The sequence below is a fragment of the Electrona antarctica genome (assembly GCF_951216825.1).
Source record: "Electrona antarctica genome assembly, chromosome: 16".
NCBI lineage: Eukaryota > Metazoa > Chordata > Actinopteri > Myctophiformes > Myctophidae > Electrona > Electrona antarctica.
Window position 1 is genome coordinate 11,738,189 of NC_136797.1, and position 17,522 is coordinate 11,755,710.

At 44.4% G+C, this 17,522-nt stretch overlaps 2 protein-coding genes across 3 annotated transcripts; both read left to right on the plus strand.

The window, feature by feature from the left end:
- The first annotated feature begins 218 nt into the window (after positions 1-218).
- ptgdsa (prostaglandin D2 synthase a) lies at positions 219-10,726 on the plus strand. 2 transcript variants are annotated; one of them, XM_079524412.1, is made up of 8 exons: positions 219-333; positions 4,672-4,811; positions 5,175-5,251; positions 8,200-8,310; positions 9,299-9,400; positions 9,930-9,984; positions 10,089-10,313; positions 10,638-10,726. In XM_079524412.1, the coding sequence occupies exons 1-6, from the start codon at positions 241-243 to the stop codon at positions 9,962-9,964; spliced, it is 558 nt and encodes a 185-aa protein (XP_079380538.1). In that variant the 5' UTR covers positions 219-240; the 3' UTR covers positions 9,965-9,984; positions 10,089-10,313; positions 10,638-10,726. The 2 variants fall into 2 exon arrangements, with proteins under 2 accessions (XP_079380538.1, XP_079380539.1); XM_079524413.1 differs by having other exon boundaries at positions 9,933-9,984.
- A 4,029-nt stretch (positions 10,727-14,755) lies between these two features.
- On the plus strand, positions 14,756-17,052 carry LOC306940327 (protein AMBP-like; the record flags this gene model as incomplete). Its single annotated transcript, XM_079525346.1, has 5 exons — positions 14,756-14,775; positions 14,911-14,987; positions 15,398-15,517; positions 15,967-16,068; positions 17,024-17,052. The coding sequence occupies 5 exons, from the start codon at positions 14,756-14,758 to the stop codon at positions 17,050-17,052; spliced, it is 348 nt and encodes a 115-aa protein (XP_079381472.1).
- Positions 17,053-17,522: the final 470 nt, after the last annotated feature.

Sequence of the window (17,522 nt, forward strand, 5' to 3'; positions counted from 1 at the left end):
GTGGGTCATGAAAGAAAAAAAAAGAGAAAAAGAAAAAAAGAAAAAGAAAACAAGCTGTGGCATTGCCACTCCATACCTGTACTTTTCACCTCATTTAATACGGTTCACTTTAGGACTACATCTCTCTCTCTCTCTCTCTCTCTCTCTCTCTCTCTCTCTCCCCCCCCTCTCTCTCTCTCTCTCTCCTTTCTGGCCCCAGCTGTCTCTCTCTCAGTCATTTGGCCTCTTCTCCGAGCAAACATGAGGATCTCCGTGGTTGTCATGGTGACGCTGTCATATGTGACAGCGCTGCACGCAGATGTACAGCCCCAGAAAGACTTCAACCTACAGAGGGTAGGACATGCGCACACGCACGCACGCACACACACAAACACGCGCACACACACACGCGCACACACACACACAGAGAGCATGTATTCAGCAATATACTAAGTTTACCGTAACCATCTTTTAAATAGTAATGCAAACGAGGTCAATCCAGTTGACGATATTATAGCTTCATGGAGGTTTTTGTATACATGTATGCTGAATGTTTTGGCCGCGGTGTTGTTGTTCTACTGTTAATTTAACACCAAGAGTGTGTAAAAACATGAGGGTCAATAATTCTTATTACGCTGCCGTCAGAGTTACATGAACACAAGATCTTACTGTGTAATGTGTGACATACAGACATGCAGTGACTCTCAGAGAGCCTCTTGTTTGACAGAGCTGTCATTCAGCTGTCCAGTTCCATGTCCCCCCCTAGTCTGTCCTCCTCTCTATTGACTGACCTCTTCTCTGAGGGAACGCTGTGTTCTGATGTGGCTGTGTGTGTGTGCGTGCGCGTGCGTGCGTGTATGTGTGTGTGTGTGTAGTATGTGTGTGTGTGTGTGTGTGTGTGTGTGTGTGTGTGTGTGTGTGTGTGTGTGTGTGTGTGTGTGTGTGTGTGTGTGTGTGTGTGTGCGTGCGTGCGTGTGTGCGTGCGTGCGTGCGTGCGTGCGTGCGTGCGTGCGTGCGTGCGTGCGTGCGTGCGTGTGTGTGTGTGTGAGAGAGAGAGAGAGAGAAAAGGGGAGGTAGAGCTCGTTTGTGTGTGCGCGTGCGTGCGTGCATGTTTACGTATGTGTGTGTTTGTGTTTGTGTGCGTGCGTGCGTGCGTGCACAATCGTTGCACAATCGTGTGAGTGAGTTTTTGGGTGGCCAGTGCTAACCCTGACCTGGTATAGCAGTTGGACACTTGGCTTCAATAGCTATATTCAGTGTTGTTCAAGTTACTTTTAACTAGTAATTAGTTATAGTTATAGTTACTAGTCTGAAAAAGTAACTGATGATTTTCCAATTCAGATGTTGTTTTCAAGGGGAAAAAAATCCCTAATGTAACTGATACAGTTGGTTTGTTTTAAGCTCTACTTGCCAAAAGAGAGGAAAAAACAGGAAAAGAACACGGTTCTTTTGGATCCCATTACGTAACGTGGGTAACTACTAACTCACCCATTGACAACACAGTAACTATAATGGCGTTACTGAATGGGAAAATGGAAAGAGTCACGTTAAAAGTTACAGCAAAAAAGTAGTTTCTTTATGTAAAGTGACTTAATGTAAGGGCGTTGGTTCCAACACCGGCTATAATCAATCCAAAGCAAACTATTATAGGCTGACATTTTGCTTCAACGCCAAAACTATAAAATGCTTCTTCTATAAAAAACTATACTTCATTTCCGTCTGGGAGAACTATGTTCCACATGACCTGCCACACACTGCACGTTGTGGGAGGGGATTTCGTCACCATCACTGAGTGCAGAGTTGAATTGAAAAGTTCTTAAAACTGTTAAGCCATTTAGACCTGGGAACGGTTCTACAAATCCTGACAGTTTTCTGACAAACCCATGTTTCTATGTATGTGGTTCTCAAACATTTTCATGTCAAGGACCCCCAAGATTATATGAAATTGGCCGCCGACCCCCATCTGAAAATATGTTGTTCCAGGGGGACCCCCCAGCCCCCAGAAGCAAAGATTTGAGTTAAAAACGTTGGCTCTGAAAGAATATTCAAAAATTTGCACTACATTTTCACGATTTTTCAAAAATAGCAGACCTACAAGCTTGTAGCGCGGCACTCGGTGCCGCGCTATGAGCTTGTAGATCTGCAATTTTTCAATAGCTAAAGTATAACAATGCTTAAAACACCAAAAGGGGTTCCCGCCAAAATGGGTTAAGGGAGTGTAAAATAAAACAAAAAGTGGACAGTGACAGAACATGATGCGGTGAAAATGATGTAAAACTTTGATAGAACTTTGGGTTGTATTAGATATATACCTAAATATGTGTGGATGATCTTTATGTTGTTTGCTTCTGTGCTCCATGGACAAGAAACTGATTCCATTCGAGGAAATGGGGTCTCAAAAATCACACTTTTGGCACATAAACAACAAGCTTCTCCAACGAAGATTTTGCCAGCTATGGGCCAGTGACAAAATGGGGTTAGCAAGATGACATATGGTTTTTTTAAATCTTCTTTGTGTGTGCGTGCGTGCGTGCGTGCGTGCGTGCTGCGTGCATGCATGCATGCATGCATGCATGCATGCGTGCGTGCGTAATTGCGTGCGTGCGTGCCCATCCATCCCCCCATCCATCTCTCTCCTCCTTTCCTGTCAAACTACTGTAGTCTATCATTAAAGGTAAAAAGCCCCCTTATAAAAAACAAAACAAACTAGAAAAAGTGCCCTTCTGGGCACAGGTCTCCACCAGGAGGATAGGAGTGTGTGTGATGTTTGGCAAAATGTTTCGGAGTAATATAAACATGTTTTTTTGTTTGTTTGTTTCTTGCAACAATTTTCTTCGTTTTGTTGAGGAAATGCAGAGCCAGATCACTCATAGCATCTCTGAGGATAGAATTCTGGATGAGCAGGACATGTGCAGCATTTTTTACAAAACGGGCTACTCCTGAAAACTTTGGAAGGCAATCTTAGCTAATCACTGGCTCGTCTTGATCACATGACTACAGAGATCATGTGTACCGATGTGCGTGAGATTTGGATTAAATCTGTGCGACTAACACAAACAATGTGTTTTGCAGAAATCGGCCTCATGGTGGCGCTATAACCGGCAGATGTGGAGGGATGCAGGGAAAATGTTTTTCCATGGCCTCTAGGGAGTGTGCATACATAAGTTGTCGATGCAGTTATAGGTAAAAACAGGAATTGTCCTGTTATAGCGCCACCGTGAGGCTGATTTGGGGGGGAAATAGTGGCATGTCGTCCTCGGCCTATATGTGCGTGTATAATTTCATGGAAATTGGACACTGTGTTTGTGATTTGTGGCATTTTGTTTGAAACGGACCAATCATGTGAGTTTTGGAAGCCAATCTTAGCCAATCAGGATGGAAGATGGGAAATTGTGCAGATCTGTGTTGATCACATGACTATGGAGATAGTGTATACCGAATTGTGTGATGTATGGATCAAATGTGTACGAGTTATCTACATAAATGTGTTTTGCCTAAATCGGCCTCATGGTGGCGCTATAACAGGCCGTTGAGGAATATTTGGGGCAGAGGTTCGTCGTTGGCATCCAGGGAGTGTGTGTGCACAGTTTGGCATGGATCGGGCCAATGGTGCCAGAGATTAGCTGATGAAATATTTGGGGCAGAGGTTCGTCGTTGGCATCCAGGGAGTGTGTGTGCACAGTTTGGCATGGATCGCGGGCCAATGGTGCCAGAGATTAGCTGATAACGGACGGACGGAAGGACGGACGGAAGGAAGGACACACACACACACACACACACACGGACGGAGTGCAAAACATACTCTCTCCCCATGCCTTCGGCCTGGTGGAGACAATAATGTATAGGACTCAAAAGGGTGTGAAACTACTAGATCCTGCCATGCTCCTCTCTTACCAGAGGAGGATGAGCAGAGACAGCAGGCTGTCACCACCACATCAATGCAGTGGTCACTCTACTACTACTGTCTGGCAAATAGTATACCACTGTAGCAGAGCATCAGGTTCTGATCTAGCAGGCTCAGGAACCGTCTCATTCACCAGGCCACAGGAATTCCATTTAGGCCTGACATTGAAATTTAAAAAAATGTCTTCAAAATCCTGACAGTTTTCTGAAAAACCTCATGTTCAGTATCAGTGGTGCTCAATATTTCATGTCAAGGACCCCAAACATTATATGTAATATGCCTCCGCCCCCCCATCTGAAAATATGTTGTTCCAGGGACCCTCCAGAAGAAAAGATTTGAGTTAAAATGTTCACTCTGTAATAGCCTATTTATATTCAAAGATTTGAGGCACAGTTTCACGATTTTTCTAAAATAGCAGACGTACAAGTTCATAACACGGCACTCGGTGCCGCGCTATGAACTTGAAGATCTGCTATTTTTCAATAGCTAAAGTATAACATAATGCTAAAACACCAAAAGGGGTTATTTTTTTTTGTTTTTTTTGTGGCTTTCGCCTTTATTTAATTTTTTGGAGGGACAAAAAATGTGCCTGGACCGCTGAGCCACGGCCCAGGCCACTTCTTGCATGAGGAAGTTACAAATATACCTTCTTGAATCGTCACTCTCGAATCTTCAATCTGAATCTTAGTTAAGGGATTTGCTCTCATCTCCATGCATTTGGATGTGTGTGCGTGTCATACGTGTGTGTGTGTGTTTTGTGCTGATATATCGTATTTGTGTGTGTCTAGTTTGCAGGGAGGTGGTTTCGCGTTGGCCTGGCCTACGACTCTGCAGCATTTGCTCCCTACAGAGACAAAATGAGGATCTCCATGGGCATGATAACACCACACAACAACGGCAATGTGAACCTCACCATGTGGGACCTCACGTGAGTCTGTGCGTGCGTGGGTGTGTGCGTGCGCGCGAGCGTGCGTGCGTGCGTGCGTGCGTGCGTGCGTGCGTGCGTGCGTGCGTGCGTGCGTGCGTGCGTGCGTGCGTGCGGCATAAGGGAGGGAATGCAGAGAAAGATCAGCAGGGTGGGGTCATTTATGCTTATAGTTGTGTGCCAGTATCGTGCAAAATAGCAGATCTACATGCCATTTTCGGTGCCTGTATAGCAGATATACTGTACAACATGCTTGTAAATCTTGCATTTCATTGGCGACGCTGCATGGTGTACAGCCAAGTATAACGAAGCCCTTTAGTCGGGCTAAAGTAAACATTGACACTGTGTTATCCTTATATGGTCTAGACCCGCAGGTTGTGTAAGCAAGCTGTACAGATATGAGAGGACCAACAAGGCTGGCCAGTTCACCTACTTAAGCACACGTAAGTCTGTTATTAAAGGTTTCTGTCTGTCTGTCTGTCTGTCTGTCTGTCTGTCTGTCTGTCTGTCTGTCTGTCTGTCTGTCTGTCTGTCTGTCTGTCCACAAATCCTGTTATCCTGTATAATAAAGTATTAATTAATGAATTAAGCTGAAAGACACGCATGTGTCACTTATTATAACAGACACAACATCTTGTATGTTGTGCTAATTCTGAGGTTTTAAATTCTGACATGAAAGGCCCATTGTGCAATATATCGGCAGCCATGTTACTGAATAAGGACAATAATTATAGGCTGCTGCAGCTCTCCCCTCCCCTTCACAAATGTGCAACAGATTTTACAGCAGTGAAAGAGGGACAAAACCCCTTGCGCTTTTTGACTACAAGCGAACCGTGCCGTATTGATTGATTCAGATAAGGTTCTCAGAACCTCATTTTGGCCCTGCTCATAGAGGTAGAAAGTATTACACTTTCAAACGTTTCCAAAATAGTGACAAAAGCAGATCTACTGTGTACAAGGGTTGTGGTATAGGTCATGCCATTTCTTTCATTCGTTGTCAAAAATAACCATCCATTAGCTATTGTTACTGGTCATTTCAAGCTGATTGTTTTGGGAAGTAAGTAAGTAGCCTTGCCGAGCCATGAGGCCCATAGGGCAGGAGCCTATCTCCTGTTTCTGTAGCGTGAGGCAGCTTGATGTATACAAGTACACCCCCTGGACATGACGCTAGTATGTCGCAGGGACTTACCCCCAATCCAACCCTTGATGCTGAGTGTCAAGCAGGGAGGCACTGGGTCCCATTTTTATAGTCTTTGGTATGACCCGGCCGGGGATCGAACCCCGACCTCCCAGTCTCAGGGCGGACACTCTAACCACAAGGCCACTGAGCTGGTGTTTTGGGAAGTGCTGGTAGACTATGGCAGCTCTGGAAGCTCTAAGTCAAATTTTAATAACATCCTACTAGAAATGCGCCACGTCTCTGCGTGCGTGCGTGTGTGTGTGTATGTACGGTTGTAATGCACGTAACTCGAGAACCGTTTGCCCCACCAACTTCGACACACGCGTTCCACACCCCCGCAGGGAGTGCAGTGCCCGGCCTCGAGTCGGTCGGACCCACGGTTCTCCAGAACCACCACAAAATGGTCAGGCTCTGCCAGTTGCCCGAATCAGCCTAAATCCCCTCACCGGTGCAATTTCCAGCCTCTGGCTAAGCCAATTGATTGCCATGGCAACCCCACATCTGCAAATTGATTACTTAACCACTCTACTTGTCACAGTCAGTTTGCACTCTTCAGACACAGGGAGACCGGCAGATACAGAAATCTCCATGTGGGACACAGACAGACAGTTCAAATGGGTTCTATGACAAGTTGACAACGGGTATTATTAAGTAGGCCGATGGCTGACGGGCACGTACAGGTCTAGTGCTTTATAAATCTTTTATTCAACTAGACTGGTGCCCGGCTGTATGAGCACTGAGTCTGTAATGTAACTGGTGCCCGGCTATGCAATACCTGTTGTACCCGTGTCAGAGTACGCGATCCACCCATCTGTCTGTGACCCATATATGGAGATTTCTGAGCTCTTCAGTGTTGTCAGCCAAGATGTCGTGCCGCAGCACGTCTACATAGGTGGTACGCTTCTTTCCCCTCCTGGCTTTGCCCTGGGTTGGCTCCCATAGGGTCAATTTACTTGCCTCAAGTTCTGGGTGCCTGACGCAGTGCCCTGCCAGCCTCATCCTTCTCTCTCTGACTTTGTCCGTGACCCGTGGGTAGGTCCACATTTCTGATGCGGTCCGTCCATGTGACACCTATAGTGCCATTCATAGCATTCTTGTGTAGACCCCATCCAGGGCTTTTTCCTGTATTGTATTGTAAGGGTCCATGTCTCGGCCCCATCAGGTCTAGAGCCCGGGCAGAGGCCTTTTGTGTGCCGGTTCTGGACAACCGTGGGTCCGACCGACTCGACACCGGGCACTGCACTCCCTGTGGGTTCCATTTGTACAGAGTTACAGACCCATAAGGGTCCATTTGGTTCCAAACTATCAAGCTGGGGGACCCCCTGGAACTCCCTACAGTCATTGACTGTAGTATATGAGTGATTCCATGTACATCATTTGAGGCTGTAATACTGGAAACAGCCAGGAGAGGGCGACAGAGATAGGCCACTCCTGGGACTTGCTTGCACTCATCCCATCTCAGAAAGCTTTGTAGACCAGGGGTCACTCACCAACACCAACACCGTACATTTGTCCCGTGGCAAGATTTAGATTTTCTGTTTTACACACCATTATAATGTTCTTATTTTTGAGGGGCGCTAGCACCTCCTATATACAGGTTTAATGTTTGTTTTTAGTGCAATGTTTGTTTTAAAAACGCCATTGACAATGAAGGGAAAATGTACGTCATCTTGTCCCTAACACAAACATTAAATGCCATTAACAATAAAGAGAATTTAATGTTTGGTTTGTCACCGTTTGTTTTACATCATCATTACATCACCTAATCATAGCAACATGAGTTAGACTTTAATATATTAGCGCCCTTCACTTCACACGGGTGTGATTTTATCATAACACCCACTTACTGAATGTTAAGTCTCCAGGTTATTATGACACTATGGCAGGAGTCCAATAGTATAGTTCTCAAATGTTTTATTTGCAAGGACCCCCTTAACTTCCATTTGAACACACTCAGAGTTACAGACCTGTTATTCGGGGCGATCCATTTATGTGTTTCCCATATTATTGTCCACTCATTTTGTATGTCCGACTTGTCCGTGGCAAAATATGTATGTTGACAAAAATGTCCCGTTTTAGAGTAGACCCATGCAGTCAGATAAGTTCCAAGTTTTTTTTGAATGATCTTGAAAGTGCATGTGAGAAACTACTATGTAAGAAACTACTACTATATAGAGTAGTAGTAATAAGGTCCTGTTCTGTCTCTCTCAGGTCACAGCATGATGAAGGACATCACAGTGGTGGAGACAAACTACACTGAATACGCCCTGGTCCTCAAACACAAGAAGTTTGAAAGAGAGTACACACAGGTGGCTCTGTATGGTGAGACATGCACGCACGCACTCACGCGCACGCACACACACACATGCACGCACGCACACACACATACGCGCATGCACACACACACACACACACACACACACACACGTGCACACACACACACACACACACACACACACACACACACACACACACAGACACACAGACACACACACCAAAGTAACTAAAGTTTTCAAATAAAACCAGTAGAAGTACAATATTTGGATCCGAGATGTAGATATGTAGTGTGGAAGTAAAAGTATTGGAAATTGGAAATACTCAAGTAACGTACAAAATACTTCACAATTGTGCTTAAGTGCTTAAGTAAAGGTACTTAATTACTGTCCACCACTGCCCTCTGCATCAGGGGTGGGCAACTTTGATGATGGAGAGGGGCCAATAAAATTGTAATACTAATCATTAAGCTACTAATTTATAGACTAAAGTAATTACAGCGAGTCCTGGTTGCATGTTTGGAATTGTAACAGCTGAAGTGAATAATATATCAGTGTTCTGATATTAACCTGCAGGCCGCATTAAGTGAAGGTGGGGGCCGCATGTGGCCCCCGGGCCGCCAGTTGCCCATGTATGCTCTACAGCAGTGGTTCCCAAAGAGGGGTCCGGGGACCCTCAGGGGTCCTTGAGGGAGTTCCAGGGGGTCCTGCAGCTAAATGATAGTTTGGAACCAAATGGGTCTGTAACTCTGAGAGCGTACAAATGGAACCAAATGGACCCTAATGTGTCCATTTGGTTCCATTTGTACAAATGCCATTAAATGGGGGGTCCGTAGCCTAATGCACGTCAAACTGGGGGTCCTTGAAATGAAAATGGTTGAAAGTCACTGTTAAAGCCGTAAAAAATCATTTGGGGGTCCTTGGCCTATAGGCGGGCTAATTAGTGCCAATTTTGGGGGTCCTTGACATGAAAAGGTTTGGGAACCGCTGCTCTACAGTCAGTCATACAGTATTTCTGCCTGTGTCTCTCCCTGCAGGTCGTTCTCGTTCTCTTCGACCCGAGATCATTCAGAAGTTCAGAGACTTTGCGCGGTCCCGGGGTTTCCCCCCAGAGGCTGTTCTCACACCACCTCACGGAGGTAAGCAGGGGTTACAATAGAAGATATGTGCAGGTATACACTCTCAAAACACATGCACACATTAACACATTTTTGGGCGGGAACCCCTTTCGGTGTTTTAAAGCATTGTTATACTTTAGCTATTGGAATAGCAGATCTACAAGCTCGTAGCGCGGCACCGAGTGCCGCGCTATGAACTTGTAGGTCTGCTATTTTTGAAAAATCGTGAAAATGTGCCTCAAATCTTTGAATATATATTATTACAGAGTGAACATTTTAACTCAAATCTTTGCTTCTGAGGGGTTCCTGGAACAACATATTTTGAGATGGGGAGGGCGGAGGCATATTACATATACTTTTTGGGGTCTTGACATGAAATATTGAGCAACACTGATACAAAAACATAAGGTTTTTCAGAAAACTGGCAGGACTGGAATAATTTCTTTCCCTAAATGGGTTTATGCACACATGCATTGATATAATATTAATTAACAGGTTGATCGAATGCGGCATTCCTAATTCATATTGGTGTCTCTTTTTCATTTTCCAGCAGAGAACTGCCCGCCGATAGGATCTGGGCGCTAAAGTTGGATCTCTTTCTACAGGTATATTTCACGCTTAAATGAAAAACTTTGTGATTTGCTTTTTTGAAATAGTCAGATATGCTCCTGTTCCACAGATAATCAACCTTTTGTTTCCCTCATTCCAGCTCATTGAAAACGATGACAACCTGGTGTTGAACTGCTACTGCATTTCCTTCCAATTTCTTCCAAGAACAACAATGTGATCAATTCAAGTATCGAGCCTATACACCTACTCCTCCCTCAGTTTGGACGGCATGCACTTGAGCCATGTGTCAAATCGACTGACCGGCTTCATCGGTGTGCTTGTATTTGGCTAAGAGAAATGTTGTAGAGTTTAATTAAGCGAGGGTGTGGCTTAACGTGATTATTGCCACTTCAGTGATGCTTGCGGAACTCGACTACGTCTCGTTCCTGACCGCATCACGGTCGTGGCAATAATCACGTTAAACCACACCCTCGAGTGTAATATTGCAATTATACAACAGTTACCCGTAAAACTAAGAAAATCGCTGAAAAAAACTTATTTTTTTAATGACAGATGTAGTCACTACGACCACAAATGTCCCAAGAAACTAGCTAGCCTAGCCACCGAGTTTGCTGCGCTCTGGGAAAACAGCAGCTGAATTATTTGTTTTGATTAGTTGTGGAGTGGTGCTCGTTTGAACCACGGCTAGAAGGCTGTTTCAACCAATCAGATTGCTTCCTCGAAACGACCTGTTGTATAATTGATATTAATTAATTACTGAATTAATTTTACCCATTCGACATTATTCCGGTAGAGTGTCTCAGCCCTATAGCGGTCGCTTTATCACCTTTAAGGTGTATTACTGGTATATATACAAACAATCATTGACAATGTTGATTATTATCGATATGTATACTTGTCACCATCAGATTTTCAGCACATTGTGTCATATTGCCATTACAGTATATTACATTGCTGTGCACATTCTATGGCAAATATATAACTCACATTATGAATAAATAAAGCGTGCTTACATCAAACAGCTCTTGATGTTTAAGTGTGCTTCGAAGAGCCAAATGTCAAAGAGTAAAAAAAGAATGAAAGGTAATATTGTAGGTACAACCACTTCTAATTGCATTTGTATAACTTTTGGGAGAACAGTGGCCATCATATCTATCATATCTATCATATCTATCATATCATATCTATCATATCCATCATATCTATCATATCTCTGCTGTCAGACTCAGACAGAAACAGCTATGGCCAAGATACGGTATGACCTTTTCAGGAAATGAAAAGAAAAAACATGTTTTGCCTCATCCAAGTTGGTATACTGTGACTTTATACATTGGCAGGTACTTGAATGAATGTGTCCTTATTATCACCACTTTATACCCAAATACAGTTCAAGTGGAGTTTTCCGTCTGACAACTATCTCCACGAGTTGGAGTTATGTGGTTTGATTCAACGACAGTTTGAGGATCCAGTGGAGTTGGATACACGCGCGCACACGTGTGTGTGTGTGTGTGTGTGTGTGTGTGTGTGTGTGTGTGTGTGTGTGTTGCTTGTGCTGACCTGGTTCTCTGCAGCGTCACACAGATCAAACTAGCTTCCTCGCCCTCACAACAGTGTTTGAGGCCGCAGCTCTGTTAGGCTACGACCAAAGTATAAATCTTAATTTGCTCCTTGGAGTTTTGGCAAAACAAAGACTAAAATATATACACACTGAAAGAGTACTGGTAAGATCTGTCACGGTAGCCATTTTCATACAGTCATGTGGTTGCATTTTCTCACTTAGCTGTTGAGCAGCTGTTTCCAATTACCTTTATTCGTCTTTTTGATTGGACAGTCACAGTCAGATAACCCGGGAACCCAGGTGACCCTGGTCTGATCAACCAACTTATGCCGTTTTTATGTGGGCTGTGCTCCTACAGTACCAAAGTATTTCCTGCCAGCTCACAGGCTAGCTGATATTGCTTCTGACAAAAAACACACGCCGCATGATATCTCCTTAAGGTACTGACAGCAAGGGAGCCCGTGCCCTTGGCTGGATTTACCACTGGCGGTGGTGGCTCAGGGGTAGAGTGGCTAGTTCAAACCCGGGCTCCCCCAGAGTTAGTGTCGAAGTAGCCTCGGAAACCCAGACGTTTTTATTTCCAGGGAGAAAAAAAAAGTCTGGGTCCGAGTCCACTTCAATTTGGCATACAGTAGCGCAAACGTCAATCACTCTCTGCTGATTTCTGATCGTCTGCACCTTTGTTAAATTGACGCACACCCGTACACACACACTCCTCTCTCTCTCTGTTGCTCTAATTAATTAGTCACATGTCCAGCAGCTGCACACAGTTTCTGCCGGTGGATCCTGCCGGGAGCTGCTATGCCATAGAAAGCATAGGTGAGCTCCAGGCTAGTGTCGAAGTGTCCTTGAGCAAGACACTGAACCCCTAATTTCTCCTGATGTGCTGGTTGGTGCCTTGCATGGTTTCGGCCACCATCTGTGTATGAATGTGTGTGTGAATGGGTGAATGTAATGCACAAGTAAAGCGCCTTGGATAAAGGCGCTATATAAATGCACCATTTACTATTTACGTCTGGGCTAGGGTGGGCTGCAGCCCAGGGGCCGTACCCCAGTCGATGACATATTTTTGTTTTATTAGGGTGATTTTGCCGTGCCCACCCCAATAAAATCTGCCAAAACGAACACCCACGTGGCAAAGCTGTAAGGAGCCAAAGATTACTCTAGCCAAAGGGGCCTCAACTCCTATAAATCCACGGCACTGCCCGTACGTGCCCCTTCCACTGCCCGTACGTGCCCTTCCACTGCCCGTACGTGCCCTTCCACTGCCTGTACGTGCCCTTCCACTGCCCGTACGTGCCCTTCCACTGCCTGTACGTGCCCTTCCACTGCCCGTACGTCCCCTTCCACTGCCCGTACGTGCCCTTCCACTGCCCGTACTCGCCCTTCCACTGCCCGTACGTGCCCTTCCACTGCCCGTACTCGCCCTTCCACTGCCTGTACGTGCCCTTCCACTGCCTGTACGTGCCCTTCCACTGCCCGTACGTGCCCCTTCCACTGCCCGTACTCGCCCTTCCACTGCCCGTACGTGCCCTTCCACTGCCCGTACGTGCCCTTCCACTGCCCGTAACTCTTGAGAGATCTCAAGAGTTACACTATTGTTAAACATCTGCGTTACTTAATTTACTACGTCGGCACACAATGCAGAATAAAGGGAATGCAGAATAATTGTTATTTTGATCAACGTTTGCCTGTTGTCTTCTACGGTACCAACATCAATACAACATGGAAACGATAACAAAATTTAGTCTTGGGTCTGAGAGGCTAAATGTCATCAAATGGTGGTTAGGTATTTTTGTAAATCTCTATGGGAAAAATATATAACCTCAGCCTCTTCCGTCTCTATAGCAGTGGTTCTCAAATGTTTCATTTCGAGGACTCCCTTAACTCTCAGAGTTACAGACCAAGGCTCAATTTGGAACCCCCTCAACGAAAACTGAGGAGGGACCCTCCCCATGGGGAGTTTGGGGACCCCACTTTGAGAATCACTGCTCCAGGGACGCGCACACATAGACCTGAAAGGGGGCTTGAGCCCCTGTCATTTGACCCGTCTGTAAAAGTGCAGCATTTACTCCATGGTGAAAGAAATGCAAATGCATTTCCTTTCCATTCCATGCAGGAAGGCAGCGTTCAGGATAATCTTTTTTCCCCCGAAGTCTCCTGAACTTGAACGCAGCATTTTGCGTTAAACTAATTTGTTTAGAAATCTATGTCGTTACACACCGCATCTCCAGTAGATAAAGAGTGCTGGGTTGCGCCTCGGAAATAGCTGATGTACAAGCTCTCAACGCGTCGCAGCGCGACGCGTTGTGAGCTTGTAGATCTGCTATTGACCGGAGAGATGACGTCATACACTCCGTGCCTATAAGGCCCCGTGAGGCTCTCCAACGCACTCGGCCCTAGTGGTAAGAGGAGGGACTGCAGGCGGACCCGTGGAGTTATGACGAGGAAACCCTGTGCTCTCTACCCTTTTAATACTCTATGCTATAGTCCCGTGCTTTGGTTAGTTGTTTTGGCTTTTTCTGATAAGCATTGATTATTTCTTTGTTCAAACTCTGAAGTCCAACACAGTGCGCGCACGCACGCATGCACGCACGCACGCGCACGCACACGCGCACGCGCACACGCACACACACACACACACACACACACACACACACACACACACAGGGGACAGAAACACAAGGGTGCAAAAAAGAGGCGATAAACACCTCCAGTGTCTGATGAGAGCAGACCGTCACAGAATGCATAACGAAGTGGTTTCTCTGCTGGTGGTTCTGGGGTGCATCCGGTCCCTCCAGGGGGTCCCTGTCCTCCCGGAACCTCTCTATCCCACACAGGAGAACTTTGATCTGAGCAGGGTGAGTGAGTGTCATCACAACACACTACAGCGTATAGCCCAATTTCTACTACTCATATTACGTTCTGTCATTTTAGTACTTGTTTTAAATATTTTATACATTATTCCCTTTGGCCTCTGTGTTGTTGAACTGTTCAAATGTTTTATTTGTGTGTCCTTTCTCTGTCAAAATTATGCTTTTATTTGGCATGGCATGTTTCAGTGTAAATAATAATAAGGGTAATAACAACAACAACAATAATAATAATAATGCTCCCATTAGTTCGGGGGTAAGTGGTATGAGGTGGCAGTGGCATCTACCTGTCCCCACTATGTGCAACGTCAGAGGAAAGACCCAACCATTGGTATGCTGAAACTGCAAGATGTTACTCCAGAGGGGCTTGTCAAAATGACAGGAGCTCTACTAAGGTGGGACTTTTATTTATGCTCAAAATACACACTCATGCACACATCATGCACATTCAATCGCTTCCCCACAATAAAGTTGCTGAAATTGTTAATGCGTGCGTGCGGGTGTGTGTGTGTGTGTGTGTGTGCGTGTAGGGGTGGCACATGTAAGCAGACCTCAGCAGATTATGGCTTGACTAACACACCAGGACGGTTCTTCTATCATATTGCAAGTACGTCTCTCTCTCTCTCTCTCTCTCTCTCTCTCTCTCTCTCTCAAGGCCAGTCCACACCAATGCAACATTCAAGTACTTGCACGTTGCAACTACAGGCAACCATTCTGCCCAATGGCAGTTGCAAGGAGTTGCATTGCATTGGTGTGCACTGGCCTTAAAACTGTTTTGTTGCAAGGATTTGCGACAAGTTGTTGCAATGGTGCGGTCTGGACGACACACCGACACACACACCGACACACACACGCACACGTGCACGCACGCACACACACACACACACACACACACACACACACACACGCTCCACCTCTGTCTGCCTTATCTTATACACTGTTATATTATGTCATTAATTTAGGCCTACAGTATGTGTCATCGATTCTACATTTACGTGCATGCTGTCCTCCCTGCAGAGTTTGGAGCTGATGTGGATTCATATGTGGTTCATACTAACTACGATGAGTACGCCTTGATGATTATGCTGAGCACAGAGACGTCATCCATGGACAAGACCATCATAGTCAAGCTGTACAGTGAGTTGGACAGATTGGACTCTTCCACCTTGGCCTGTCTGTCTGTCTGTAGGCCTATTCGTTCTTATACTGGTTTGTAAAGTGAACCAAGAGGATTTAAGTTAGGCCTGACATCGAAATTTAAAAAATGTCTTCAAAATCCTGACAGTTTTCTGAAAAACCTGTATCAATGGTGGTCAATATTTTATGTCAAGGACCCCAAAGGTTTTATGTAATATGCGTCCGCTCCCCCATCTGAAAATATGTTGTTCCAGGGACCTCCCCAGAAGAAAAGATTTGAGTTAAAATGTTCACTCTGTAATAATATATATTCCAAGATTTGAGGCACATTTTCACGATTTTTCATTGATTGGCTGGCCTCTAAACCAATGGGAGACTAGCCCTATACGGCCAATGAGACACTAAGCCCCACGGTCAATGGGACACTAAGGGCTCCATTTTCGTCACAGGTCGGACTATGGAAGTGAGAGACTCTGTGGTGGATGACTTCAAGACGTTGGTCAGAGAGCAGGGGATTACTGATGATGCCATCATCATTAAACAGAACATGGGTATATACTGTACACACACACACACACACACACACACACCCACGAGAAATTGGGAATTAGCATAAATTAAAACTAAATTGGGAGAGACTTGAAAATATGTAATACTAATTGATTGAAATGTTTATTTGAATAAAGCAATGTATAACAATATAAACAGAAAGGTCAGAATAACAAGCAGTACAAAAATTATTAAAAAAAGCAAATTCAAAAGGAGTGAGAATGAGCATGGCTTATTGCTCCCACCCCCTTGCCATTAATACTAAATAGTAAATATCATTCAATAATCTATTCAAAACTTGTATAACTAAATCTGTGATATCTATGCATGCTAATATAATATAATACTCACACATGTTGTTTGTATAATGCTTATTTTTCAGTTTTCTTTTCTCCAGGTGAATGTGTTGTAGAGGGTAGGAATGTAGCAGAACCTACTGCTTTACCTCAGGTAGGTCCCATATTATTCTTAAATCAAACAACAAAACTATACTTTCAGCCTCAGCCTTGCCAGCCGCACACAGAGCCTATGGAACACATTCCTCTTTTCCGCCATCAGACTTGAACACTACAAGGCAGTGTTGTTTTTAGCAGCAAATTTTGATTTTAGTTTTAGTCGTAGTCTCTTGAATAGTTTTCATTTAGTCTTAGTCACATTTTAGTCACCTGGAATGTCTTAGTGTTAGTCTAGTTTTAGTCGACTAAATATCATAAGATTTTAGTCAACTAAATCTACAGTTGATTTAGTGGAACAAAATGTGTTTTGACGGGCCTTGATGCCGTCGTAATGACAGACTTTTTCACTTGCTGAAAATAGCAGATCTACAAGCCCACAACGCAATTCAAAACCAACCTGTTGGAGTGGGATAATAAAACTAAACATGGTCTATTCACTTTCGCACATTCAAGCGCACAAAACATATAAATACCAACACTGATTGATTATTCACTTTTGCAGATGAAGAGATCCTGACTGTAGCAAGCTGATGAAGACAGAAGCTGCATCGGAACATGCCAGACACATCAATGTCATTTTGTTAGCTGTTATATTGTCTATTTGCCTTCTTGTCTTATACATTTTAAACATACACAGCACTTGTTATACTGCATATTATGTAAATGCATGATGTGGATAATGTGATAACTAAAAACAGAAAACAGCAGGGGGAAACATTTGAAAAGCAACTGGATGCATTTGTTTACATGCAGCTTTGCACTTTTTGCTTTGCGAGAAGTAAATGGTTTTTAATTCTGATACAAGACTTGAATGAGCATGTGTTTCAGAGTAAATGGTGCAAACACGCCGTACTGGAAGACTTGACAACTGAAATATGTAAATATATAAAAGAAAGAATAAAAATGGAGGAAAGTGTAATATGGACCTTTTTCTTTTCTTCATTTATTTCAAGAGTACCTTAGGGTTCAGTTTGGTACTCAGAGTTAAACTATTAAACACA